This window comes from Perognathus longimembris, chromosome 11, assembly GCF_023159225.1.
Source record: "Perognathus longimembris pacificus isolate PPM17 chromosome 11, ASM2315922v1, whole genome shotgun sequence".
NCBI lineage: Eukaryota > Metazoa > Chordata > Mammalia > Rodentia > Heteromyidae > Perognathus > Perognathus longimembris.
Window position 1 is genome coordinate 58,658,812 of NC_063171.1, and position 27,159 is coordinate 58,685,970.

Here is a 27,159-nt window from a genome sequence, read left to right on the forward strand (position 1 = left end):
CCTCCGGGCCGGCACACGGTGGCGGGGCGCCGCGGCGGGGCGGCTGCTGTGCGGCGGGCCGCGTCTGGCGCGCGCGGAGCGGTCGGTGTCCGTGCAGTGCGCCGGCCGTCCGGGAGATGGCTTCTCCCCGCTCGCCCGCCGCTCCCGCCATTGTCTGCGGGGTCGCCTGATCGCGATCCGGCGCGCGCGCGCTCTCGGCGCCCCGGTCCCTCCCCGGCCGGTCCCCGCGCCCCCTAGCTCGGTGGACCAGCGGAGAGCGCCGCGTCGGGGAGGAGGCGGCGCGCGCGCGGCCACCGCACGCCGCGCCGGTGCTGGGGACGCCCGGAGCCCCGGAGCCGCCCACGCCGCCGGGCTCCGCAGAGCCCGCCGCCCGCGCAGGTAGGACTCGGCGCGACCGGCCCGGGGGTGGGGGGCGGGGGTCTGCGGGGGACCGGGAAGTCCGGGCGCCCGAGGTCGAGGGTCGCCCCCTCCAGCCGGGCGGCGACGAGGTGCAACAATGGAAGCGCGGGCGCTGCCCGCGGCGCGCGGCGCCCGGGCCCCGGCGCCCAGCAGGTTGCTCGCCCCTAACCCCGCGGCGCGCCTGCGGCCCTGGCCGGCGCCCACAGCCTCCCCTCGGATCACGCTTCCCGGCTCCTGGGCGGCCAGGAGCCTGCTCAAGGCCCTGGGTCTTGCTTACTCTTTGAAGAGGAGAAATAAAAAGCAAAATGCGTCCTGGAGGAGGGGGGGGGTGATAGGGGTGGAAAGTCAGCGTCCAGCCTGAGGACTCTGTGCATTTTATTTTATATTTTAAGCCGGGGAGAGTAGGATTGGCTTCTTCCTTATAAGGCTACTGCAGCAAAGGCAGACTGAAAACGCTTGCAAGAGGAGAGGGTCCCCGGCCTGAGTTCCACGGCCCACTGGGAAGACCCCTGCCCTCCTGGCCTGTACTTGTCTGTCGTTTTTTCTTTAGCTCCCCATAGCGACAGCGATGGCTTTGATGTTGGGGGTGAGGGGGGCATTCGCAGCTGGAGGCCCAAGCTAGGTTGCCAAACTGGGGTGGGGAGCATAAGGGCTTGGCAGGCTCCTGGATTGTGGAAAGAGGTTACCAAATGCATGAGGTTCCGTGGTCTGTACGCACACCCTATTTGGCTGAGGTTGGAGTGTGTGTGTGTGTGTGTGTGTGTGTGTGTGTGTAGGTAGGTAGATAAGATCTACCAATGCTCTTGTTTCTTCCAAGCCAACTTTCTTTCCCTCCAGCACCACTCTCTTTTGGGGGTCTTTGTGGCTTTCCTGGCCCAATCCCACCATTCATGCTGGGTATGGAATCTATTGTCTCTGGCTGCCCTGATTTTTCCCCCCCCTCCACTCTGTTAGGGAGTTGTGTGCCCTGGGCTGGTTGATCCCAGCAGGCACCAGAGATTCTTTACACAGAGATTTATGCAGCTACTCAAACTCCCCGAAGTGGGCCAAGGCTGTCCCTCCTTCCTTCTCTAAGCTACCTGATTGTCTGGGCTATAGCCAAGCAGGTGTAAGGGATTCGCACTGACTTCCAGCTGTGAATCAGTCTTGACTGAAGATTTACTCTGTTCCTGTACTAGGTCTAAGGAAGGAAAATGGCCCTGACCCTCAAATACTCTGTCTCTCCCCAACTGTCGCTGTGCATCCCTGAGCATAGAGGCAATGAGCCTTTGGAATCAAAGCTCCTCTAGGGCCTGGCAGCCCCATCTGGGGCTGCATCCATGGAAAAATTAAGTCGAGGCACATTTTATAGCTCTGCTTGGCAGCCATCCTCGGAGGAGACAGTGGCTGTGAGCCGGAGCCCTGGACCCAGGCTGTGGCTGCTTCTCCTTAGGCTGGTGGGTGAGGCTAAGGTTTCATTTCCATGGCTCTGGCCTTCATGCTGAGTGTACATGGGTGTGTGTCTGTGCATCTGATCAAGCTCTCAGGCCTGGCCAGAGGCAGGTTGTCCATTTTCCTCTCCACTGGGTGCCTGGATGAGGGAGAGCCAAGGAGGTGTGCTGTCCATTTTTCTGGGATGTTCCTTTGGGCTTGCCCAGTGATCTGGAATGCCTGTGTTTTGCCATGATGTCGTTTGTACTTTCAGCAGACACTCCACACCCTTGTGGGCCTTTGGTGTCTCCTCTGCTGTGCCTCCTGGGCTCAGAACTTTGCAGTGTCTCCTCTCTGGTCCTTCAACCTTAGACAGCCCTGTCATGAAAGGAGTGTTTGTTCCCTGGGGTTGGGGGGCCGGAGGAGTTGTAACTGACAATAAACTTGAAGCACCTCATGCTCCCCAGATGTGAACTTGGACAACAGTGCCATCAGGCCCCATTTTGAGACCTGGTATGACTTTCTAGATGAGCGTGCAGGGACAGTTTGGGCACCTAAGGTTTTAGTTAGCATGTTTGTAAACTGGGGAGGGGGGGGAAGTACTTGTGTCTTGTTGGATTGTTTTAAGGATGAAGTGCACTGCTTGCTACAAACCTAATGAACAGACTAAAAGGGTATGCAAAAGCTCTCCGAAAACTATCCTGTAGACAGTACTCTACAACGCTGGCTATTTATCCTGGGTTTTAGCATCTGTCACTGGGCAGGGGGTGGGGAGTACAGCTAGAGGTGCCTGTGGAGTAGGATAAGGGGGGGGCGGGATATGGAGTAGGGAAGGTGGCAGAACATTTGCCTTTTGGCTAGCAAAGACTGATTTGACAGTACAAAGGACATTATTCCTTGGGTATTTTTCTCTAAATGGAGTTGAGAACGAGGAGAGAAAAGCTGCTTAATATTTGTAGGAAATCGGGGAGGGACAGAGACATTCCACAGGCTGCTGCTGAGCTGGCAAATAATTTGATAGCTCACTCTTCCTGAGGTCAGCCAGCGAGTCAGTCACAGAGGTGGGATTTGAAGCAGGAGACCTCAAGACATCCATACGCCGGGCTCATATCTCAGTGCCAGAGGTAGTGGTGTAGGGAGAAGCGAAAAGGCAGCATCATTACTACATAACTTGTAGTAGGTCCCTTGAATGTCTGGTTACCAGACAGGGACCTCCTCAGATAATTAACTTCTCAAGGACAGGGGCCCAGGGGCTGTTTCTTCTACCCAGCCCTAGTGCACCCTGACTATCACCTTCATCCTTGGTCATTTGGGGACTGAGGCCCATATATGATCATTCTTTGGGCTCTCCTTACTACTTTCAAGGATGAACAATTGGAATAATCAGATGAGGTAATTTTGTCATCTTCTAGGCAACTCTAGTAAAATAGATTTGGTACTGGGGAGCCGGGAGGCTGGGAAAACGAAAGCAGATTTCTTATGTCACCTTGTTATATGTTCATATCAGCATTCTTTGTAAAATGAAACCCGAGGATGATTCTTACATTCTCTGTGGTCTATAAAGTGTTGAAGCTACGCCCTGGTGGCTCACGCCTGTAATCCCAGCTACTCAGGAGGCTGAAATCTGAGGATCATGGTTTAAAGCCAGCCTAGGCAGAAGAATCCCCATGAGACTCTTATCTCCAGTTAACCACCAGAAAATCGGAATGGAGCTGTGGCTCAAAGTGGTAGAGCAAAAAGAGCTCAGGGACTGCACCCAGGCCCTGAGTTCAAGCCCCACAACCAACAATAAATCAATAAATAGTTAGGACTGGAAAGGACCTTGGAGATGACCTCGTGGAGAAGCGGCTCTTCCAGGTCACAGCAACCCCGGAACTCATGCTGTGTCTCCGGTCACAGTGGAACCAGTGAAAGGAGCCGACCTTTGGCACTTGGCACCTTCTCTGTGGTTTCCTGGTTGAGAAATTCTTTTTCCCTCTGAACACTGGTGTGGGAATTCACTCACCAGAGATGAGTTAAGGAGTCTGCAAACTCTTGAGCCCTGTTCTGCTTCCTCTTCTTGAGAGTTCCCTGGGGAAGCCTCACCTAGCATTGCATTTTTAGAGGGAAGTCAAGGTCATTCGCCTCTCTGGAAACTTCCCTGTGACTGCCTTCCATATCCTTGGGGCCTGTCCTACAAGTTAGATGCTACTTCATCTCTGACTATATACTCCTCACCGTGGAAATGGGGACCAGGCCTGAGGCTTCCTCCACATACATAGTTCATTCCCACACTCCACACCCATCTCAGTTAGGCCCACCTGAAATAAACGAGAGGAGGCATTCTCGCCAACTGAGTCTTTTTCTCAGATTAGTTGTTAAACTTGGCAGCAAATCAGAAGGAGAGAGTAGAGGACCAAGGAGAATCCATTTTAAGTAATAGTAATTATTTTATGACAGTACTAGGGCTTGAACTCAGGGCCTGGACACTGTCTCTTAGCTTTTTGTCAAGAGTGGTGCTCCACCACTTGAACCACAGCCTCACTTCTGACTTTCTGGTGATTCATTGGAGATAAGAACCTCATGGACTTTCCTGCTTGAGCTGATTTTTGAACCGTGATCCTCAGATCTCAGCCTCCTGAGTAGCTGAGACTACAGGTAGGAGCCATCAGCACCTGACTTTATTTTAAACTATTACTATAGTTTGTCTTGCCCAACAGAAGAAGTAGGAACGTTTCTTGTGCAGGTGGTCTAGATGATAGTAATGGGGGGGGACTCTTTCTCGGAGCCCTACTTCCCTGTACACAGAGCGCATGTATGTCCCTGACCCGCATCTAATAGGTGGAAAGGAAGTTGGAGTGAGTAGACTTGATTCTTCCCTAGGAAGGAGAGATTGTTTCTAACCAGGGGTGAGTAATGGGAACCTGGGAGAAGGCAACTCTATGTTCCTGAAAGGACATTGTAGCCAGGGAGGTCAGAATTTCCACATAGACCTTAAGAAGCGGAGTGCGATTAGGCTAGGCTGCTCACTGAGTGCTACGTGCGAGGCCTACCATGACCACCGACCGATTCCAGGGCCCAGCTGGAGGAGTGATGGTAGGTTGCCTGTAGCTCTCTCCACATGCCTTCATTCTCTCCCAGACCTTTCTGTTATTAGCTGGCTCTTGGGGAGGGTCCATCTCACACAGGAGTGGGGTCTCCTTGATCTTGCAGGTCCTCTCCAGCACAGCACAGAAGGAGCAGTGGTTCTGGAGGTAACCTGACCTAGACTCAGTCTTTTTTTTTTTTAATTATTATTATTTTTTCCAGTCTGAGTGCTTGAACTCAGGTCCCGGGCACAGTCACTGAGTCTCTTTTTTATTTTTATTTTTTGCTCAAGGCTAGCACTCTACCACTTGAGTCACGGCGCCACTTCTGGCTTTTTCTGTGTATGTGGTGCTGGGGAATCGAACCCAGGGCTTCATGCATGCTAGGCAAGCACGCTACCACTAAGCCACATTCCCAGCCCCTAGACTCAGTCTTGTGTTCTAGAGGGTGGGGTGGGGATCAGTAATTGAGCCCCCCCGCCCCTCCATCCCCGGTTCACTGTCCATGGATCTCTGCTACCACAACCCAAACAAAATCCAGTTTGGGTTCTTCTCCAGGTAGTTGTACATGTTTAAGAGGAGTACATTTGTTTATTGAATCCATTTGAGAATTTTTGTTTGCTTGTGCCAGTCCTGGGGCTTGAACTCAGGGCCTGAGCACTGTCCCTGGCTTCTTTGTGCTCAAGGCTCGCACTCTACCTCTCCACTTCCGGCCTTTTCTGTTTATGTGGTGCTGAGGAGTGGAACCCAGGGCTTTGTGCATGCTAGGCAAGCACTTTACTGCTAAGCCACCTTCCCAGCCCCAAGGGGTGGGGGGGGGAACACATTTTGAGTGCTTACCAGTAATGTTGAAGTACTTTCTTTCTTCTACTTCTTTTTAAAATTTGGTGCTGGGGATTGAACCCAGGGTCTCAGGATTGCTAAGCACACACTGAGCTTTACCACTGAGCTACACCCCTACCCCAGACTTGAGGTCTGTCCGATGTCTGGGACAGGCAGCCTCCTAGAACTTGTCACTGAGTGGAAAACGTAGACAGGTAAATAGGCTGTGGTGAGGGAAATATAGGGTGCCTTGTCAAGTCCTAATTGGGGCTTTGTGGTGGTGGTGGGGGCTCAGTCCTCTTGAAGGAAATTAAGTATTTAGCTAAGATACGAACAGTGGGAATTGGGGAAGGATAGGGAATGAAGTGTGTGGTGAAAGATGTGGCTGAGAGTAGTTAAATCAGACCAGAACTTTCCAGAGAGTTAGTAATATAGCACTCATTCATTCATTCATACATTGAGTCAGCCGTGAGGCACTGAATGTACACTGATGCTCTTGAGAAGTGCACAGCAGTGAAGGAGACAGAGTTTATACTCTGGAAGAAATTAGTTCAATAAGCGTATTGAAGCCCGGTGATGGTGGCTCACGCCTGTAACCTTATCTCCTGGGGAGGCTGAGATCTGAGGATTGCAACTGGAAGCCAACCCAGGCTGGAAAGTGTGTGGTAAGCCTCTTGTCTAGCCACTTAGAAGCCAGAAGTGGAGGTGTGGCTCAAATGGTGGAGCACCAACTTTGAGTGAAAAAGCTCAGGGACCTCTGTGTGTGTGTGTGTGTGTGTGTGCGTGCCGCGCACGCGTGCGTGTGTGTGCTCACCAATACTGGAGCTTGAACTCAAGGCCTCAAGTTCTTGCTCAGCTTTTTCCACTCCAGGCTAACACTCTACCACTTGGACCATACCTCTACTTTTGGCTTTTTGCTGTTTAATTCGAGAAAAGAATCTCACAGACTCTTCTGCCTGGGCTGACTTTGCATCTTGATCTTCAGACCTCAGCCTCCAGAATATCTAGGATTACAGGAATGAGCCATGAGCAGCCAGCTTAAAAATGAAGCTTTTTAAACTACCTTCGTAGATAAAGGAATTACTGGTGGTAAACCTCAGATGAGCCCTAGGAAACCATGAGCACTTCCTCCCCTGTGGGTGATATAAGGTGGAGAGAAAGGTTGATAATTAAGTTAGGGGAAAGGGCTGGGAACTGTGATGGGCCCCATGTAGAGAGAGGTCTTGAATATCTGACAGGGAAGGAGAGGCACCAATGTTTGCCTTAAAACAGTGACCTGAAGCCAGTTGTTGTTGGCTACACCTGTAATCCTAGTTGTTCAGGCGGCTGAGATCTGGGGATTGTGGTTTGAAACCAGCTTGGGCAGGAAAATCCACAAGACTCTTTTTGTTTTTTGGTTGGTTGTAAGGCTTGAACTCAGGGCCTGGGCACTTTGCTGGAACTCTTTTTGCTCAGGGCTAGCGCTCTACAACTTGGAGCCACAGCTTCACTTCTGGGTTTCTGGAACCTTTGTTTGTTTGTTTTTTTTTTTTTTTTTTTTTTTTTTTTTTTTTTTGGCCAGTCCTGGGCCTTGGACTCAGGGCCTGAGCACTGTCCCTGGCTTCTTCCCGCTCAAGGCTAGCACTCTGCCACTTGAGCCACAGCGCCACTTCTGGCCGTTTTCTGTATATGTGGTGCTGGGGAATCGAACCTAGGGCCTCGTGTATCCGAGGCAGGCACTCTTGCCACTAGGCTATATCCCCAGCCCCTGTTTGTTTGTTTTAAGATATCTCACAGACTTTTCCTGCTCAGGATAGCTTTGAACCATGATCCTCAGATCTCAGCCTCCTGAGGTGCTAGATTACAGGCTTGAGCCACCAGTGCCTGGCTCCATGATACTTAAATTTCCACTTAGCCAGCAAAAAGCCAGAAATAGAGCTGTTACTCAGCCTTGAGTACAAAAGCTAAGCAACAGCATCCCGGCTCTGAGTTCAAGCCTCAGAATCGGCGCATGCTCACACGCGTGCACTTGTACACACACACCACAAAACAAAGAATGAGGGAAAGAGACTTAGGAGAGAAAGATGGCTTACTTATGGTGCTAGATATTAAACCCTGGGGGGGCACTCCTCCCCCCCCTCTTTCTTGAGTGGCCTGAGAGAGCTTGGGGGTGTGCTAGAGTGATAGCCAACATCAGCATGAATATTTGCCCAGTATGATGAGCCTGGGTTTCCATGGAAGGATGGGAAAAACATGGTTTATGTGGAGCTCACATGTGTTTCAGTTTAACTCTTACTTTTCCAGTATTGGGGCTTGAACTCAGGGCCTTGTGCTTACGAGGCAAGTGTTCTACCAATTCAGCCACCCCACCCATCCCCAGCCCTCCGTTTAATTTTTTTAGTCTATCATTTCGGTATTGTGAGATCTTGGGCAAATCACACAATCCCTTTTCCTGTTTTCTGGTTTCCTCACCCATAAAATAAGGATAATAATACCCACATTTAAGGACTACTGTAAAGATTAAATAAAACAATGCTTGGAACACAATACCAAAGGAAATAATAGAGTCCTGTTTTTGTGAAGGTCATGCCCAGCTTTCCTCCCTTCTCTTAGAGCCTCACCTCCCTTCTCCTTCTGGTTCTCCAGGGCTGTCACAGACCCTCACTGAGGGTAAATGCCCAGAGCCACTGATTTACAATGTGGAAATGACTTTGCACTTGACATTTATATGCTTTGTAAATGTATTTTATTTTAGCCCAGCTAAATTAACAACAGAGATCTAGCGGTGCTCTGTTTTTATTTCTTTTGTGCCAGTCCTGGGGCTTACATTCAGGGCCTGGATCCTGTCCCTTAACTTTTTTGCTCAAGGCTGCTGCTCTACCACTTGGGTCACAGCTCCATTTTCAGCTTTTGTGGTGGTTCATCGGAGATAAGAGTCTCATAGACTTTCCTGCTCAGGCTGGCTTTGAACCGTGATCCTCAGAACCCGGCCTCCTGAGTAGCTAGGATTACAGGCGTGAGCCACCAGTGCCAATAGCTCACAAGTTTACTCTTACCAGGCACCCTGAGTGGGGTTTCTTTCCTCCATGGACCTGGGTAAAGTAGAATTCTTGGTTGGTCCCTGGTTCATTGTCCTGGACTGGCAGAGTAGGATATCCTTTAGAGGCAGAGAGTTTCCATCTGGGAAATGACATGGCCACTAGGCAAGGTGGGCATCTTGGTTAGACTGAGCTGTACCTAGCCAAAGCCGGAGTTGAAGGAATCAGTGACTCAGTGAGACAGGGGTGTCCATCTGAGAGGGCTGAGACCTTCTTGCTCTGGGGCTGAGAACTGGAGGCCTATTAGACATCCACCTCACCTACCTCTTTTCTCTCCTCTCTCTTCTCTCTCTCCTTTCCCCTCCTACCCCTTCCTTCCTCCTTCCCTCTTTCCTTCCTTCCTTTTTTTGTTTTCCCTTTTTGCCAGTCCTGGGGCTTGAACTTAGGGCCCGGGTACTGTCCCTGAGCTTCATTTACTCAAGGCCTTCACTCTACCACTTGAACCACAGCTCCACTTTTGGATTTTTTTTTTCTTTAAGTGGTTGATTGGGGATAAGAGTCTCATGGACTTTCCTGCCCTGGCTGGCTTTAAACTGCCATCCTCAGATCTCAGCCTCCTCAGTAGCTAGGATTACGGGTGCTGGGCCTCACCTACCTCTTAAATAGCTCATTCCTCCCAGCCTACCATCCGGGCCCTCACATTCCGCTCTTTCAGTGTAGCTGGCCCTGGAGAAACGGCACCGCAGCTCCAACGCCCTGTGTAGATTAGGGCCAGAGATCTGGTGGTCTGTTTTTATAGGAAGCATCAGAGCCGCCTTTGGAGTTAGAATGGCCTGGTTTCTTTTATCTTCCAAATTCAACCTCTGACTACTTTTCTCAGGTATCTTTGCCAGTGGCACTTAAAAATGTGACCTGGAGGGGGCCAGGGATGTTCAGGGAGAGAGGGAAGGAGTATAGAACATACAGGGTGCGTCGGGAGAGCTATGTAGGGTCTATGGGAAGAGCTTGGGGGTATGGGAGTGCATGTTAGGGGTACAGGGCCACAAGGTGGGACAGTGTAGGGATTGTGGTTGGTGTGACGGGAATAGGGTAGATGTGGAGGGGGTTGTGAGGGGCCTGGGCTAAGCATGGCCTAGGAGAGGCATGTATTAGGAATATGTTAGGGACCACGATGGGAAAGGAAGGGGACGGGGAGGAAGTGGGGCGTTGTGCGTCGTTCATGGCTTTGGGTCTGAGGATGGCTGGAATGGCCTTGATTGGGAGACAGCATTCATTGAGGGAATTCTGCTCTGTGGCCAGCCACGTCTGCGTGGCTGATTTAGGCATGCCGTGGCAGAGGGACAGTGGGCAGGAGTTGGGGACACGTGGGGTGGGGGGCAGAGCCTTCTCCTCAGGGTGGGGGAAGGAGCTTGTGTGGCACGCTGCCTCCCCCAGTCCATAGACGGCTGGCTTGGCCCTCAGCCCTTTTCTGTTGGGTTTCCTCCGGCCCTCCCGAGAGCTGAGCAGGTGGCGCTCCGCTGTTGGCAGTCCACTAGAGCCGCACAGCGTGCCCCTGCCCCCTGGCTCCCACACCCAGATTTCCAGGCGGTCACGTCTGAGCTTCCCACAGGGGGCTGCCGGCCGACTTCCCTCCTCCGTGTGCTGGGTCATTCTAGTTACCGTCCCTTGACTCGCCTGGCCCCAGGGTTCTGGCGCAGGGCCCCCGAGCGTGTGCTCACGAGGGCTGAAGTGGGTTCTGAGAAGCACGGTCACAGTAGAGTCCCAATATCAGCTCTCCAGATCCTTCCTGTCTGGACAGTGGCTCACTGTGAGATGCGGGGCAAAGTCACCCTCAGTGCGCCTCTGATGTCATTCAAGAGGGAGATCATCTTTCCGATGGCTGAGATGAGTTGCAACCAGGAAACATTGAATTAGTACAACTGAGTGAACTGGCGACATTCTCAAGCCTTCCCAGAGGGCACCCTCCTGCTGAGGATGGTCTTTTTATGTTGTTGGTCTTGAGGCTTGAACTCAGGGCCTGGGCACTGTCCTTGTGCTTTTGCTCAAGGCTAGCACTCTACCATTGAGCCACAGCGCCACTTCTGGCTTTTTCAGTTTATGTGGTACTGAGGAATCGAACCCGGGGCTTCATGCATGCTAGGCAAGCACTCCACCACTAAGCCACATTCCCGGCCCCCTTTAGCCTTCTTCTTCTTCTTTTTTGGTCTGGTCGTGGGGGCTTGAACTATGCGCCTGGGCGCTGCCCCTGAGCTTCTTTTTGCTCAAGGCTAGCACTCTACCACTTGAGCCACAGTGCCACTTGTGGCTCTTTCTGAGTGGTTTTTCCTTGCCTGGGCTGGCTGCTCACTTGGATCCTCAGATCTCAGCCTCTTTTGAGTAGCTGGGATTAACAGGCACGAGCCACCAGTGCCCTGCTGGAGGGGGTTCTTGGTGGCTTTGTTTGGTGTCCTCTCACCCATCCTACTTCTCTAAAGTTACTCTGACAACCTACCCTCTTGTGTGGCGTAGGGCCCTCCCTTGACACACCCCACGGTGCTGTCTCCTGCTTCCCTGCAGACAAACACTGGTGTGTTGGCCCAGCCCACAAGAGGACCTGGCAAGTGTTTCCTAGTGCAGGCTTGACCCTGCTCTGCCTCTCACTCTTTCTGCCTTCAAGGCCTCCAGGCAGAGCGGGGGCCTTGTTAAGTTTGTTCTGGCCTGGCTAGGAGGGAGCAGCTGTGACCTGCTTTCTGGACTCTTATTTCATGGGCTGGTCTCCTCCAGGGAGATTTCCCCACCCCCCGGAGGAATCCTGAAAAACTGGATTCCACGGGACATGAGCTGGGGGAGGCCGGAGGTGATAGGTTATGATCTGGACCTGCCAGGAGGCGTCCGTGCACAGAGAGAGGTTGAGGAGAGCTACGATGATGCCCTGTCCCCTGTGATACCCGTTTCCTGTGTCTGCTTCCAGGATGGAATGTCAGCTGATCCCCAGTACAGCAGCCGCAACACCTTAAGACCCAGGAGAGTTCTGAGGTGTCCGTTGGCTGTTTGCTCTTCCAAATTGGGGATGGGATGGATGGTGTAGAAATGTGTGCAGTGAGATACAGGCGTCATCCACTGGAAGCCATGCCGGGTAAGGGGGGGGGGGTGGTCTATCGTGGGACCTTTCCTTGTCGTCCTACCATCTCCTCCCTTCTGTGGAGGCCGAGGATGCAGGAGTAGTCTGTTGTAATTCCTGCACTCCTCACCGGAAACCCAGGGCTGATCTAAAGGAGAGAGAAGCGCTATTTCTTGGGGCTGCAGTGAGTGAGGGAAGAGAGAGAAAAGGAAAAGGCATTCAGCGTGGACCCAGATAGGGGAAATGTGGCGGTGTTGGCTCCCGGGGTGACTTCTGAGCTAGAAATCCACACGATGCCAAGACGCTTCTTCCCCCTTTGCCAAACATTCCATTCAGCCGGTTGCCAGCTCTGGGTCGCCGGTCTTACCATCTAAATTGCAGCTCTAGAGGAACAAACTTATTTGGAAGGAGCTGCGAACCATTGTACCTCTTTCCAGGCCCGCCTCTCCAGCCCCTCGGGCTCCGGAGGCTGCGGGGTGTGTGTTGGGAGCTGTGATTTCTGTGGGTTGTATGGGCCTGTATGAACAGAACACATTGTATAGTCAGTTTCTGAGCTGGCATCTGGAACTCTGAATTGAGGTTCTGAATCGAAGCCGGTGGTGTATGCAAATCCTACCTTCTCTCTGTCCCACAGGCTCCTAGCACCTGTCCCTCTGCTTGTCTGGGGCTCAGCAAGCTCTTTACTACACTTTTTTTTTTTTTAAATGATGCCAGTCCTGGAGCTCAGGGCCTGTCCTTGGGTGTTCTACCACTTGAACCACAGCTCCACTTCTGGCTTTGTGGGGGGTGGGGGTGGGGGGGTGTTGCTTAATTGGGGATAAGAGTCTCATGGACTTTCTGTGTGGGTTGACTTCAAACTGTGATCCTCAGATCTCAGCCTTGTAAGTAGCAAGGGTGGCAGGCGTGAGCTGTGGGCACATGGCTATTGACTAAACTTTTGTGCTTCCTTAGCCTTCAGGATAGCTATGGTAACTAAAGGGATGAAGAGTAAGTAAGCCCTGGGTAGAAAAGATGTGCCCCGTGGGGCTGCTTTAATTTGGTTAAGAGGACACCAGAGAGAGGAAATACACAGGGAATCTATTTCTTTTTTTTTTTTTATCTTAAAAAAAAAAAATTACGCCGGGCTGGGACTATGGCCTAGTTAGTGGTAGAGCGCTTGCCTCGTATATGTGAAGCCCTGGGTTCGATTCCTCAGCACTACCTATACAGAAAATGGCCAGAAGTGGCGCTGTGACTCAAGTGGCAGAGTGCTAGCCTTGAGCAAAAAGAAGCCAGGGACAGTGCTCAGGCCCTGAGTCCAAGCCCCAGGACTGGGAAAAAAAAAATTACATGCACACACACTATTTTTTTTTATTTTTATACTGGGACTTACACTCAGGGTCTCCTGCTCAGGCTTAGCTTTTTTTGCTCAAGGTTGGTACTCTACCACTTGAGCCACAGCTCCACTTCTGGCTTTATGGTGGTTAATTGGAGAAAAAGAATCTCCCAGACTTTTCTGCGCAGGCTGATTTTGCACCATGCCCCTCTGATCTCAGCCTCCCAAGTAGCTAGGATTATGGGTGTGAGCCACTGGCTCCTGAATCCACAGAGGGAAATATCCGAATTTCCTCACGTTTGGAGCTCAATGAAGACCGCACAGAGGCATCATAAGCTAGGTAATAGAAAACCTTGTTGCTACGTGTGATTCAGTAATGGACGGACACTAAAGAGGCTTATAGAGCTGTAAGAACCCTGTGGATTTATTAATTTTTAAAAAATTTTTGTGGACCGTGGGACTTAAATTCAGGGCCTGGGTGCTGTCCCTGAGCTCTTTTGCTCGAGGCTACTGCTCTGCCACTTTGAGCCTCAGCACCAGTTCTGGTTTTTGAGTGGTTAATTGGAGTTAAGTGCCTTACGGAGGTTTCTCTGCTTAGGCTAGCTTCGAACTGCTATCCTCAGATCCCAGCCTTCTGAGTAGCTAGGATGACAGGCGTGAGCCACTGGTGCCCAGTTAACCCCAACTTTGGTTGGAGGTGGGAGCAGGTCTCCTTCTGGATGAACTTCCCCATGGGAGGAATTGGATTCCTGGGCCAGAGAGTGTTGATATTCTCTCTTCCGGCTGAGCCAGGGCAGGATGGCTAGGTCAGCAGGTGTGTGGCACGAGGTATAGGATGTGGATTTCTGGCTGCAAAGCCAGTGGGATTTTTTTTTTTTTTGATATGGGTAAGTTGGCAGGTGTTAGGGAATGGGTCCTTTCTGGAGAGAAAAAAATCTGCATGGCTCCTAAGCCCTAGTCCTCGTCTGTCCTAAGGGCAAGTGCTAAGGGTATCTAGTTTCAGGGAACTTCTAGAACTGAGTTCATTTCTTTGCTACGACTTGGGGTGCCCCACACCCTGGGGTTGTCAGCCCCTCCATATTTTTACCATCTTCTTCGAGAGTTCTTCATGCTCTGTACCCAGTGAAAAGGAGCCAGGATGTGCCCGGCCTCCCTGCTTGGGGCCTTAAGGGAGGACTGAATTATTCACGCAAATGTCTGTCGCCTTTGCTAGACCGTAGGTCCCCTGGAATTGTGCTGATGCTATCTGAATGAAAGCACCTCGTCCTTGAAGTTCTAGTTCTGAGGCGAGCACTCTACCACAAGGCCAGATTCCCAACCCCGAAGATCTAGTTCTGTAGGGAAGAGGTTGACCCAGAACCTTTCTTAGCCTCTTCAAGCCCTCTGATCCCTCCATCGGGACAGCCAGAAGCTTCTCCAACACAGTGGTGCCACCAGCCCTGCCCTCTGTGGCACGAGTTCACCCGAGGGAGGGCCCTGCCTCCCTCCACCCTTGGAGCCATTGTGTGGTTCTGCCTGACCCCGCTGCCTGCCTTCCAGTCATCTGTGGGCAGCTGTGTGGAAGGCATTGATGTCTGGTGCTGCCTACACACTGGCACCAACCTGCTGGGTCATAAACATGACCTCTTCCTTCACCAGCTGACCGCCTGGGGCTTTTTCAGGTCCCTTTCACTCAACTCTCTGTCTTCACCAGAGTTCAGAGGCCCTGGTCTGTGGGGTTGAACCTGGCTGCGCCTCGAATCACCTGAGAGGTTTTTGAAACCTAAGAATTCTAGGCCCTGAATCAGAGCCTCTGGGGGCGGGGGGGCGGGGAAGGGCCCAGAAATTTATATGTTTGAAAAACTTCCACATGTCAGTGACAGGCATTCAAGCGTGGACTATGTACTAGCTCATATTATTGTGTCAACAGTAAGTTTTGTGGGGATGATGAGGGCGATGAGTGTATTGTGGTTACATAACAGAATTTCCTGGTGCTCTTCTTTCTTTCTTTTTTTTTTTTTTTTCCTCAACTTCGAATGGGGCTTAGAATTAAAGCCTTGAATATGGGCTCTGGTGGCTCATGCCTGTAATAAATACCAGCCACCCAAGAGGCTGAGATCTGAGGATCACAGTTTGAAGCTGTCTAGGGCAGAAAAGCCTGTAAGACTCCTACCTCCAGCTAACCAGGAAAAGGCCGGCAGTAGAAGTGTAGCTCAAGCAGCGGAGCGCCAGCCTTGAATGGAAAAAAACCAAGCGAGAGCTGGAGATCCTGAGTTTGAGCCTCAGTTCCGGCACAGTAAACAAACACATAGAAAATCCCTCCCTCGCAGCTCCTGAGTACTACGGCACTAGAATCATTCCCAGTGTGTCAACCTAATGGAAGCTGGCCAAGAAGGAACTGAATTGGGGAGAGAAGAGGCAGGAAATGTAAGACCCTCGTTACTGCAATACTTAGCCTCTTGCTCCTGGAAAATGAAACCCAACTCACCCTGTCTCTGTGTCCTTGGAGCTGGTTGCTGCCTCCTTCTCCCCTTTCTCCACAATGTCTCCCCTGCTCCCTTCCCCCTGGATAATGGCTCTCCTGTCCCTGTCTCCTCACCAGATTCCCCATCTCTCAGCATCAGGGTGAGCCACTTTGGGAAGGAGCAGTGGCTAGGGTGGCCCTGGGCATGAGCTGTGTCCGCAGACTGGGCTTTTCACGCTTTGGCTTTTCCTTCTAATGTCTGACTTGGGCGTTCAGAGACGTGTCACTTCAGGGCATCCATCAGTAGCTCGGAATCAAGGCATCCGGAGTGTTCTGTGCTTTTTTTCATCTCTCGGCGCACCTCCTTAGTTCCGCATTAGAGGAACAACTGCCTCCCCGTCCCCATCACCGCGTCTAAACCTTCTCCCTGCCTGAAGCTCTGTCTGCCCAAGGGCGTTCTCCTCAGTGGAAATGAGCTGAATTTGGAACTTGAAAGGGGTAAAGATAATAAACTTGTTTTCTGGTTGTTGATTGGAGATAAGAGTCTCATGGACTTTCCTGCCCAGGCTGGCTTTGAATTGCAATCTTCAGATCTCGGCCTCCTGAGTAGCTAGGACTAGAGGCGTGAGCTACCAGTGCTGGGCTTAAACTTATATCTTTGAATTCAGTTCGTGTGTGTGTGTGTGTGTGTGTGTGTGTGTGTGTGTGTGTGTGTGTGTGTGTACGAACTGGTACTGGGGCTTGAACTAAGGACACTGTCCCTTAACTTTTCCTGCTCAAGGCTGACATTCTACCACTTGAGCCACAGCTCTACTTTTGGCCTCTTGATGGTTCATTGGAGATAAGATTCTCATGGACTTTGCTGCCCAGGCTGGGTTTGAATCTCGATCCTCAGATCTCAGCCTCCTGAGCAGCTAGGATCACTGGTATGAGCCACCAGGGCCTGGCTTGAACACATTATTTTATGAGGCAAGCACTCTTGCCACTAGGCCATATTACCAGCCCATTGAACACATTATTTTAAAGGCATGTTGGAGATGTGTATAGATGGCTTTAGGGAACAGAAAGAAATGGTCCAACAACCTAGGCATCAGAGAAAGCTTCCTGAAGACCATAACCTCTGAGCAAAGCCCCAGATAGGTAAATGAGAGCCTCACAATTGAATAGGACTGGGAAGGCCTTGAACCAAGTCATAGCCGTGTCAGACACATCTTCATGCTTGACTGGAGGTGAGAGAGATGGGGCCGGTGATAGAGGCCTTGTGGAGAGAAGTCCAGTGTTCCCAGCCGGGGGGAGATGCTCAGACTCACCGACTCACACGTGAGAAAGCCCTCTGGCTGCTGGGTAGAGAAAGCCTTGAGGAGGGAGAGAGCCCTGTCTCGGTTGGAGGCTCTGGTGGGAGGGGAGGCTGAGAGCTTTGGGCTTGGATCGGGACAGACAGGCAGGCAGTTAGGTTAGGAGACAGACTAGCTGTGGGGAGTTTTAGAAGGAAAAGTCCGGCCTTGGTGGTTCGATAAGGGGGAGAGGGGAGGGGAAGGAGGGATCCAGTGTGACTGTAGGGATTCTAATTCTGGGTGGCCATTCAATGAGGAACCGACGGGGTGTAGGGAGGAAAGAAAGGGTGTGGGGGGGGGGGTGGCATCTGGACTTGGAGATCATGGAGTGGGAAGGGAAGTCCGGGGGAACATTGGGCGGGAGGGTACACACAGGAGAGGATTGTGTCTCACCGGAGGCAGGAACCTCTGCTCTCCCCAGGGATTAACTGGAAGAAAGGGAGGCTGAAGGCAGGGTATTTCTGGCTTTTTTGTTTCATCTCACGGTGCTGCCCAAGGCAAATCTCAACACACTGCTTGTCCCAGCTCAGGGCTGAAAATAGAGGGCCGCTTTCTGGATGCAGAAACCTTAAGTTGGGCTGGAGTATAGCTTGGTGGCTGGGTACTTGCCTAGCACGTGTCAAGTCCCAATCAGTCCAACGTTGAGTCTGTTGCCAGCATCTCCTATCTGCAAAGCACTAGGGAATCTTTTCCTGGGTCCACTTTCCCAGCTCTGAATAGCCAAGTTCTGAATATCTCCGTCTGTTCATCCATCCCTTTGCATCTCAAATAGTAGTATTCCCTTGGACTCTCTGTGGCTTCACAAATAATTCCTCGGGAGCCGTGGAAGGAAGGACGGGGAAACTCAGCAGGTGCATAAATGGGCAGAGAGCTTTTGTGGATACCTCACCTGGGCTCAAGCCAGTCTTTGAGGACCTGCGTCCTGAGTGCTTTAGTTGTCGGAGCCACTGAGCTATCATGGTTTGGGCCGGGCATGGGCCCGGGCATGGGAAGGTACCGCAGCTAATGGGAGACTCTCCTATTTTGCACGGAACGGAACGTACCCCTCAAGGATCTATGAAAGCTGAATACCAGTGGCGCACACCCATCATCCTAGCTACTCAGGAGGCTGAGATCTGAGGATCGTGGTTTGAAGCCAGCCTGGGCAAGAAAGGCTTTGAAACCCTTATCTCCAATAAACTGCCCCCCCCCCAAAAAAAAAAAAACAGGAGTGGAGCTATGGCTCAAAGTAGAAGCACTAACCGGGAATAGCAAGTAGGCCATGAGTTCAAGCCCCAGGACCAGCACCAAAAAAAAAAAAAGTTGAACCTTTTTTCCTCTTGATGTTTTTAACTTTGTAATTATGAAGAATAACATGGTTCATTTGTTGGTTGCCCCTTGAGTGAAGCCACACAACAGAGGAAACAGCTTTTGATGACTTTGTAAAATGGCAACTTTGCTGCTGGTGACAAGGCTTAGAACTAAGTCTGCCTTTCGTTCAGAGTAGTTCATTTGAGATTCCTATATGTTGTGTTTGTCAATGATCCATTCCTGTTCATTGCTGTCTAGTATTCAATGATAGCTATGTAGAGTTACCTTTTTGTTGTTGTTGTTGTTTTAGAAAGCTATGCATTTGTTGATGCATGTGTGAATCATTTCTGATTGGGGGATATTACAAATAAAGCTCATATATAAATTGGTATAGAAGTTTGAGTGGTATAGAAGTTTTCTTAGGTATGAGTAGGATAATTACCTCTGTGTAAGAGTATATTTACCTTTGTAAGAGGCTACCTAAGTATTTCCCAAGGTGGTTGTATCATTTATATTCCCATCAGCAGAGCATGAGAACTGTCCTCTTAAAAAAAAAAAAAAAAAAAAAGCAAGATACTGGTAGCTCATACCTATCATCCTAGCTGCTAAGGAAGCTGAGATCCAGAGGATGTTGGGTCAAGGCCAGTCCTTGCAGAAAAGTCTGTGAGCGGGCATAAGATCCTGAATGCAAACCTTAGTCTTCTCTCCCCCCCGCCCCCACACCTTCCCCCAAAAAGTTTAGGAGGTAGGTTATAGGGCATGAACTCAGGACCTAGGCACTATCCCTGCCCCTTTTCTTTTTTCTTTTCCTCTCTTTCTTTTTCCTTCCTTCCTTCCTTCCTTCCTTCCTTCCTTCCTTCCTTCCTTCCTTCCTTCCTTCTTTCTTTCTTTCTTTCTTTCTTTCTTTCTTTCTTTCTTTCTTTCTTTCTTTCTTTCTTTCTTTCTTTCTTTCTTTCTTTCTTTCTTTCTTTCTTTCTGCTCAAGGCTAGTGCTCTGCCACTTTGAGCCACAGCTCCACTTCCAGGGTTTCTGGTGGTTAATTGGGGATAAGAGTCTCATGGACTTTCCTGCCCAGGTTGGCTTCAAACCGTGATCCTCAGATCTCAGCTTCCACAGTAGCTAGGATTACAGACATGAATGAGCCACCAGCACCTGGCAACTTTTTTTTTTTTTTTTTTTTTTAAGGCCAGGGATGGAACCCAAGGCCTCATACCTGCTAGGCAAGCATCCTGTCAGCTCCATTTCCAGCCCTAGACAGCTGTCCTCTTTAATCTAACTGAACAGCCCTCACATCTGCCTTTTCCTCTTCGTGGGTAGAATGGGATCCTCTCTTTCCTTGGGCAGAGAGAACAGAGATGAGGATGGGAGTGAGGATGGGAGGTGGAGACGTGGATCATGAATAGATGGATGGGTGGATGGATGGAAAAATAAAGCGGTGCTGGTATCTCTTATTTTCTCCATCTTTCTGGATTTTTCTTCCTTCTTGTCGTGGACACTGAAGAAACACTCCCTGGCCTAGATTTTGTCACACGCATTACATCACGGGGCAATCTCTTCTTGTGACTGAGTGGCTTTTATTTTCCTCTCTTCGCTTCTTGCCTGCAGGTGCCCAGACGCCATGCCCCAGCCCTCCAGGCCCGACGCTGGCAGGAAGTGAAAGGCTTCCCGGTCTCTTGTGTCCCCGTCCTCACCATGTCTTCCACTCAGGGTGGCGGGGAACACTGGGAGTCCCTGGAGTCGGTGGGCATCAGCCGCAAAGAGCTGGCGATGGCCGAAGCCCTGCAGATGGAGTACGATGCCCTGTCCCGGCTCCGGCACGACAAGGAGGAGAGCCGGGCCAAGCAGAACACGGAGCCCGCCCTCATCAGCTGGGACGAGCCCGCCTTGGACTTCTACAGCAAGCCAACAGGAAGGCGGAACGACCTCAAGCTCTTGCGCGGTCTCTCTGGCTCGGATCCTACCCTCAGTTACAACTCCATCTCCCCACAGGAAGAGCCACCCAACCACTCTACCTCTCAGGGCCCCCAGCCTGGCCCAGAGTCCTGGCCCAAAGGCTCCCTGTCTGGAGATTATCTCTACATTTTTGATGGCTCAGATGAGGGACTCTCGTTGTCCCCAGGACCAGGGGACAAAGATGGCTCTTGTAAGAAACTATCCCCACCCCCTCTGCCTCCGCGGGTCTCTATCTGGGATACCCCTCCCCTGCCTCCCAGAAAGGGGTCTCCCTTGTCATCGTCTAAAAGCTCTCAGCCCCATGACATCAACACTTTTTCTCTGGTCGAACCAACTCCGAGCAAAATTCTGGGGCCGCGGATCCTAGAAGAGGGAGAGTTGCCGGGAGGCGGGGGCCAGGGGCACCTGCTCGGCTCTGTGGAATATGACGGCATCAGTGATGCAATTACAAGGCTCAACTTGAAGTCCACCTACGATGCGGAGATGATGTGGGGTGCCACCAGGGACTGGAAGGAGGGCCGAGGACCCCTGGATTTCAGCAAAGACACCCCTGGGAAACCTGTAGCTCGGAGCAAGACCATGCCCCCTCAGGTTCCCCCACGAACCTACGCCTCCCGCTATGCCAACAGAAAGAATATGACTCCCGGCAAGAACCGCCGGATCTCTGCCGCTCCGGTAAGGATCTCTCTGTTCCTTCTGTCCCTTGCCCTTCCAAGCTGTATCATTCAGGGACAAGGACCAGGCCTGTTTTGCCATTCCAAATTCGAATCCGCCCCCTTTGATGCTCCCCTCTACTTCTGCCACTGGGATTCTGGATCCTTGTTGGGGGATAGGCTTGGTTATAGAAGTTAGGGGGAGGGGCTGGGAATGTGGCCTAGTGGCAGGAGTGCTTGCCTTGTATACGTGAAGCCCTGGGTTCGATTCCTCAGCACCACATACATAGAAAATGGCCAGAAGTGGTGCTGTGGTTCAAGTGGCAGAGTGCTAGCCTTGAGCAAAAAGAAGCCAGGGACAGTGCTCAGGCCTTGAGTTCAAGCCCCAGGAGTGGCAAAAAAAAAAAAAGAAGTTAGAGGGAGGGACACTAGACACGTGGCTCTTTTTTCAGGGTCAAGTTTCACATATTTTGGCCCCAAATGCACTTCTAGGGGTAGAATTCTTGGAAGCTTGATTGTCCCTTTCTGATGGAAGGCGTGTCCGGAGCTAGGGAACTGGGCACCGAATGTAACTCAGTGGCCCTCGGGAGTTGAGCCTAGTCGCTTCCGGTTCCCCAGGCCCGGCTCTGCCGAGGCGCTGCATGGCCGTGAAGCTGTTGAGGACAGGTCACGCGTTCAGTGCTCGCTCATCACATACCAGACTCCAGTCCAGATCTCCACAACAACCCTGCCTAAGAGTCCAAAGCCACACAGCTCTGCCTTCAGAGCTGGCTCTCAGCCCCATCTTCCTGTTCCAAAGGCCCCCTTCTCTTTTGCCCTCCCCCTCTCTCCCTTCCTCCCCACATTGATTGGGGTAAATACACATCACACAGAACTTACTATCTTTTTTGTTTTGTTTTGCTTTGTTTTGCCAATCCTGGGGCTTGGAACTCAGGGCCTGAGCACTGTCCCTGACTTCTTTTTGCTCCAGGCTAGCACTCTACCTCATGAGCCACAACACCACTTCTGGCTTTTTTCTTGCTTATGTGGTGCTGAGGAATCGAACCCAGGGCCTCGTGCATGCTAGGCAAGCGCTCTACCCCTAAGCCACATTCCCAGCCAGAACTTACTGTCTTAACCATTGCTAAGTGTAGTTCAGAGTCAGTGGATGTAGTCTCACTGTGGTGCCTTCACATAGCTGCCTGCTCTTTTTCCGTTGGGTAACAACAAACAATACTGGTTGGAATCATGTCAGCATGCAGGGAGAAGCAGAAACGTGTTTACATTTCACTCCAGGTGGGCTCCATACACCTGCAGCATCTCTGTGGGTGGGACCTAAAGGCCACCTTGTGTGTCCCTCTGGAAACCCTGGCTCCAGGGTTGACAGCGTCTGTGGCAGCTGGCAGCTTATGGGTCTACCTCATTGCGCCTGTGTACTCCTTGGCCGTTGTCTGAGGGACACCGGGCTTTCCCGCCTCGTGTCTAGCCTTTGGGATCCATTCCAAATCCGGACAGCTATCCAGTCCTTCTTTCCTCTGCTTCTGCTGAGTCCCGTACTGCTGAGTCCTGTACAAAAGCAGAATCAGATCTGGGATGAGCCGGAGCTCCAACACCCCGGGGCTTTTTAAAGGGCCTACTTTGAGAGGTGGAGCTGTTCAGCTATTTATAGGGATTGGGAGAATCCTGCTCCTGGCCGAGCTCCTCGCCCAGAGCCAGGCTTGCTGACGAGTCAGGCCACCCTGGTAGGTAGTCACCTCTGTCTTCTCCCTTGCCCCCCGCCACTTTCTCCCTCCACCCCCCCCCTCCAATCCTGTGTGTCATTAGCTTTCCCAGAGGGAACCTGGTCCCCGAGTCTCCTTGAAGAAGCGAAGGCAAAGCCAAAAGCTCTTGCCAGTTTTGAGCAAGAGGGAAATGCGGCCTGGGTCCTCCCCACCTCAGCCCACTAGGAGGAGGGGGGACCCCTTGGGCCCCCGGCCTGTCCCCCCACCCCGCCTTCGCCGGGCTGGCCGCCAGAGGGACCCTCCTAATCCCAGGCCTGCTGAGCCATCTCTGGAAGTGGCTGGCTCCACATGCCAGCCGGTTACCCCCGCTGCCAGCCACTGCCTGGCAGACCCCCCCAACAAGCATCAGGAGATGCAGCCAGGGCCTGCCAGCCGGGCAAACGTAAGTGGCTTTTGTTTTCTTACAGTGCCAGTGAGTGGTACGGAACGGGCTTGAAATCGCCTTCAGTAGCTATTCTCTTCTCTCTGCCTCTTGCTTCCTCTCTCTCTCTCTCTCTCTCTCTCCTCTCTCGGGTTAATTGCTGACAGTGGTACTATTGTTTTGACTGGGGCACAGGCATGCACTTGGCAGAACCAGGGCCTCACATGCCAACTGCCCCCACGCTGCCCTCCCACCCCCTCCATGTGCCCCTCCCACCCCCGATGCCCCGGGGTGCGAGGCAGGAAGCGCGGGGAGATGCTCTCCCCCTGGGAGCAGCTGCTAGGACCTCCGCCTGTGCCACAGGGAGCAGAAACCTCATTCCCTGCGTGGCCACCCTGGGCAGGCCTCCGAACCCCACAACCTGTTGACCTCAACTCCCCCCCTGACCCCCATCACACTTGCTTCTCCCTAGGGTTCATCTGAGGGCTTCTTTAGGGCCCCTGCTGTGTGACCGGGCTAGCAGTTCTGGGATGGGACACGGTGCAGGGGTGGGGGGGGGAGAGGAGGGGAGGGCTTTGTCTGAGAATCCCAACTCCACACATATGTATATGTTCTGGAAGAGGAAGTGTGGAACCTGGCAGGGCAAGGTGCCCCACATTCCAGCGCCCTGGAGCCTGGAGGAGCCAAGCCTTCTACCAGGTTTACCAGGTTCTCTCCTGCTCAGTCCGCCTCTCGAGCACTTTCTTCATAGTGCTTACGGGAAGGCACATGTTTCTGAGTCATTGCCCCTATTGAAGGGCGCACTCTCTCTCTCTCTCTCTCTCTCTCTCTCTCTCTCTCTCTCTCTCTCTCTCTCTCTCTCTCTCTCTGTCTCTCGTCCTTAAGGCTTTTGCTCAGGGGTAAAGCTTGCTTCCCCAGGGACGATTTGGGTCACCCCTCTGTGCTTGGCCTAGTAGAGAGGCTGGGGTCAACAGCTGCCCTTCTCTGCCCCCCACCGAGCCCCTAGAGACCGTCCTGCTGCAGCTCATAATGCCCTCGCTGCCTGACCCGATCAGCTCCTCCTCCCACAGAGTGGGGGGGTGGGAATGGCGACCGGCCCACCGCACCCCAGCTTTCAGACTCGGTCCGAACTTCAACCCCGTTTTTCCTGACTTGAGTTTGGCCTTCCTAAGATAGATCTCTAGATGTCTCGTCATTTCTCGGGCTCCACTGACGGAGGAGAGTAGCCAGGGAGCCTTTCCACCTGGAATTTGGGGTTGGATCTAGGAGTCCCTTCAGAGAAGGGCTGCTATGGGGAAAAGGCACTGAGCCGGCCACTCCTCCCTCGTAGGCGGGTTCCCGGCCTCATGCTGTCGTCAATGGCCACGAGTTGTTTGAGGTCTCGGAAGAGAGAGATGAAGAAGTTGCTGCATTTTGCCACATGCTGGATATGTAAGAGTTTAAAAAAAAAAAAATGGGCCGGGGATTTGGGAGAACTGTGGAGGTGGGAAGGAGGGCTGCTCATTTGGGATCTTCTCTTTATGAAGGAAGAAGAGCCATGTTAGGTTAACCTTAAACAGGTGCTAGTTGCCAGCCACCAGTGCCTCACACCTGTAATCCTAGCGACTCAGGAGGCTGAGATCTGAGGATCCTGGTTTGAAGCCAGCCTGGGCAGACAGATCGATGCAACTCTTAGCCCCAATTAACTAGCAAAAAGCCAGAGGGGGGTGGGGTGGCTCAAGTGTTAGAGCACCAGCTTTGAGTGAAAAAAAGCTAAGGGGCAGTGCCCAGGCCCTGAGTTCAAGCCCCAGTTCCCATGCCTCCCACCCGCCTCCAAGTTACATTGTTAATAACATCCATGAAACCTTGATTGAACAGTTATCCTCAGCACATCAGGCTGTGGTCCTCCGTTGTCCTTAGGAGCAAATATACCCCAGATGGAGATCAATTCAAGCTTTCTTGGATGAAAAGAGAAAGGAAATGAATTCATAAAAACCTTTCTGTTAAATGTATCCTGGAAAGCCTTGTCGTGTTGGAACTCTACTTTTCCATGGTGGGAAAGATTTTACAGCTGTTTAAGGGATGGCAAAACACATTTTTTCCCAGAGCTCCCTTCCCACTGCCCCCAGCCGGCCCGTAGATCGGGAGGGCTGAGCTGCCTGGGGACAGGGGGCCTCAGGGTAGGAGGGTCCCTGCAGACCTCTGGCCCCTGCTCTCTGAGGGCCCAGCAAGGGTCCTTCCTTCTTTCTTCCTGCTCAGCCTCCGACTGGGCTGCGATATCCAGGACTATACCCTCACCGGCTATGTCTGGAGTGCTGTCACCCCGAGCCCAGAGCACCTTGGTGACGAGGTCAACCTGAAGGTCACCGTGCTGTGTGATAGCATTCGGGAACCTCTCACTTTCACCTGCAATTGTAAGTTCCTCGGGGTGGGGGGCCCTGAAGCGTCACCTCACTTGGTAGCACAGATGGGCAAAGGGGAAATTCCTTTTGGGGGGGGCCAGGGTCTAGGACCAGCTATCTATGTCCACCGTGACTTTTCCCCTAGCCTTTAGCCTATTTGCTGGCCCACTTTATCTGGTTGGTGAGGTGCAGGAGACCCCTTAGCTGGGGATGGCGGGTCTGGATGGGGAGGCTGAGCCGTGCCTGCCTCGTGCCTACGTCTCCCTGCCCCACCTACTCGTAGGTTCCTCCACTGTCGACCTGCTCATCTACCAGACCCTGTGCTACACCCACGACGAACTGAGGGAAGTGGACGTGGGGGACTTTGTGCTCAAGCCCTGTGGGCTCGAGGAGTTTCTACAGAAGTAAGTGAGCATGGGCGGGGGGAGGGGGGAGGGGGGAAGGGGGGTAGTTCAGAAAGGTGGATGGAGGCAGCACTTGCCTTCTGGGTGGGAGGATTGTGAAGGGCTTGGGGGATAGCGCTAGGCACAGGACGGACAGCTCTGTCCCACTTTGCAATGAGGACTCGTGCTCTCCGGAAAGACTTCCTCAAAGAGCTCCATCTTCCAGCAAGCTTGGCTGAATCCTGAGCCAAAGCTGCTGTGGAAAGATCGTGGAGCTGGCATCAGGCAGAGGCGAGGTCATATCTGTGTGCAGACTTGTGCTTGCTTAGGAGTGTCTGGACTTGGGGAATAGGGCCTAGGGGGCCCTAAGTGGTTGTCACTCCTGCTTTTCAGAGGATCTATGGCTGGGGATAGTGGAACCGGGCAGAGGTGTCCTTGTGAAGCTAGAGGAGAAATGCCATTGTTGTCTCTACTTGGTTCCTGTGCCAGCACGCCTTTTCCCTTTCTCGGGCCTGTGCAGCTGTTAATCCTCCTCCCACAGGCTGGCTTCCAGCTCCCCTCCAGCCAGGACCTTTTGCAGAAGGTGGCCTCCCTGGAAAGTATGATGTGGTCAGGCCGAAGCACCCCTCTTTCCGCTGCCCCAGCACGCTGGAGGGCTGGGGTGATGAAGGGGAGGCGGGGTGAGGTTCCCACCCCTCTGGGAGCCTGGAGGTAGCAGACAGATCCAGAGGTTTGCTTTCCAACCTCTGCCATCTGGTTGGCTTCCGCCTTCCACTTCCGGCTGTCTGGGGTAGGGCAAAGTGAGGCTTGGGCCTGCTTTCTTAGCAATGCCCGCTAAATGCCACCACACCCTTTCTCTCTCTCACCTGTAATCTAGACGCAAAGATGATTGCCCATGGCTAGAACACAGAATTGGCAGTGAGGACCGAAGACTCATTTCTTGGCTGATTTCTTCTATCTTAGGAACACACACACAATATATATGTATATGTATGTATGTATATATATGTGTGTATGTATACACACACATTCATTCTCTACATTCTTAGCTGGAAGTTGAGGGAAAGGGATGGGCAGGACCTACATGGCACAACACCAGGGGACCTTCAAATATGCCCCGTGCAGTGCTTGCGTGTGTCCTTGCTGGGGAAATGGAACGGGGTCCTAGATTTAGGGTTTCCCGTCAGTAGGAGCCTTAGGCAGCTTGCTGCTGGCTGTTAGAAGGAAGTAGGGATTTAGGTTGGGTGTGTCAGTGGTGAAGGTGAGCCCAGCCTGGGTGAGGCCCTGGTAGAAAAAATAGTGCCAAGTGCGAGTGGCTCATGCCTATAATCCTAGCCATAAGGGAAGCTAAGATTGGAAGACTGAGGCCGGAAGCCACCCTGGGCAGGAAAATCGGTGAGACTCATATCTCCCTTAACTGCCCCCAAAGCCAGTAGCATCATGGCGCAAGTGGCAAAGTGCCAGGCGAGCAAA

General features: G+C 52.3%; 1 protein-coding gene across 2 annotated transcripts in view; it reads left to right on the plus strand.

The window, feature by feature from the left end:
- Nucleotides 1-332: 332 nt before the first annotated feature.
- Pik3c2b (phosphatidylinositol-4-phosphate 3-kinase catalytic subunit type 2 beta) overlaps nt 333-27,159 on the plus strand; it is a 72,615-nt gene continuing 45,788 nt past the window's right edge. The window contains exons 1-5 of one of the 2 annotated variants that reach the window (XM_048357146.1): nt 333-378; nt 19,801-20,823; nt 24,253-24,353; nt 25,161-25,315; nt 25,587-25,707. In XM_048357146.1, coding sequence (XP_048213103.1) covers nt 19,888-20,823; nt 24,253-24,353; nt 25,161-25,315; nt 25,587-25,707 — 1,313 coding nt within the window. In that variant the 5' untranslated portion in view covers nt 333-378; nt 19,801-19,887. Of the gene's footprint in view, nt 379-15,895; nt 16,070-19,800; nt 20,824-24,252; nt 24,354-25,160; nt 25,316-25,586; nt 25,708-27,159 lie in introns of those variants that run through there. The other variant, XM_048357147.1, reaches the window with a different exon arrangement.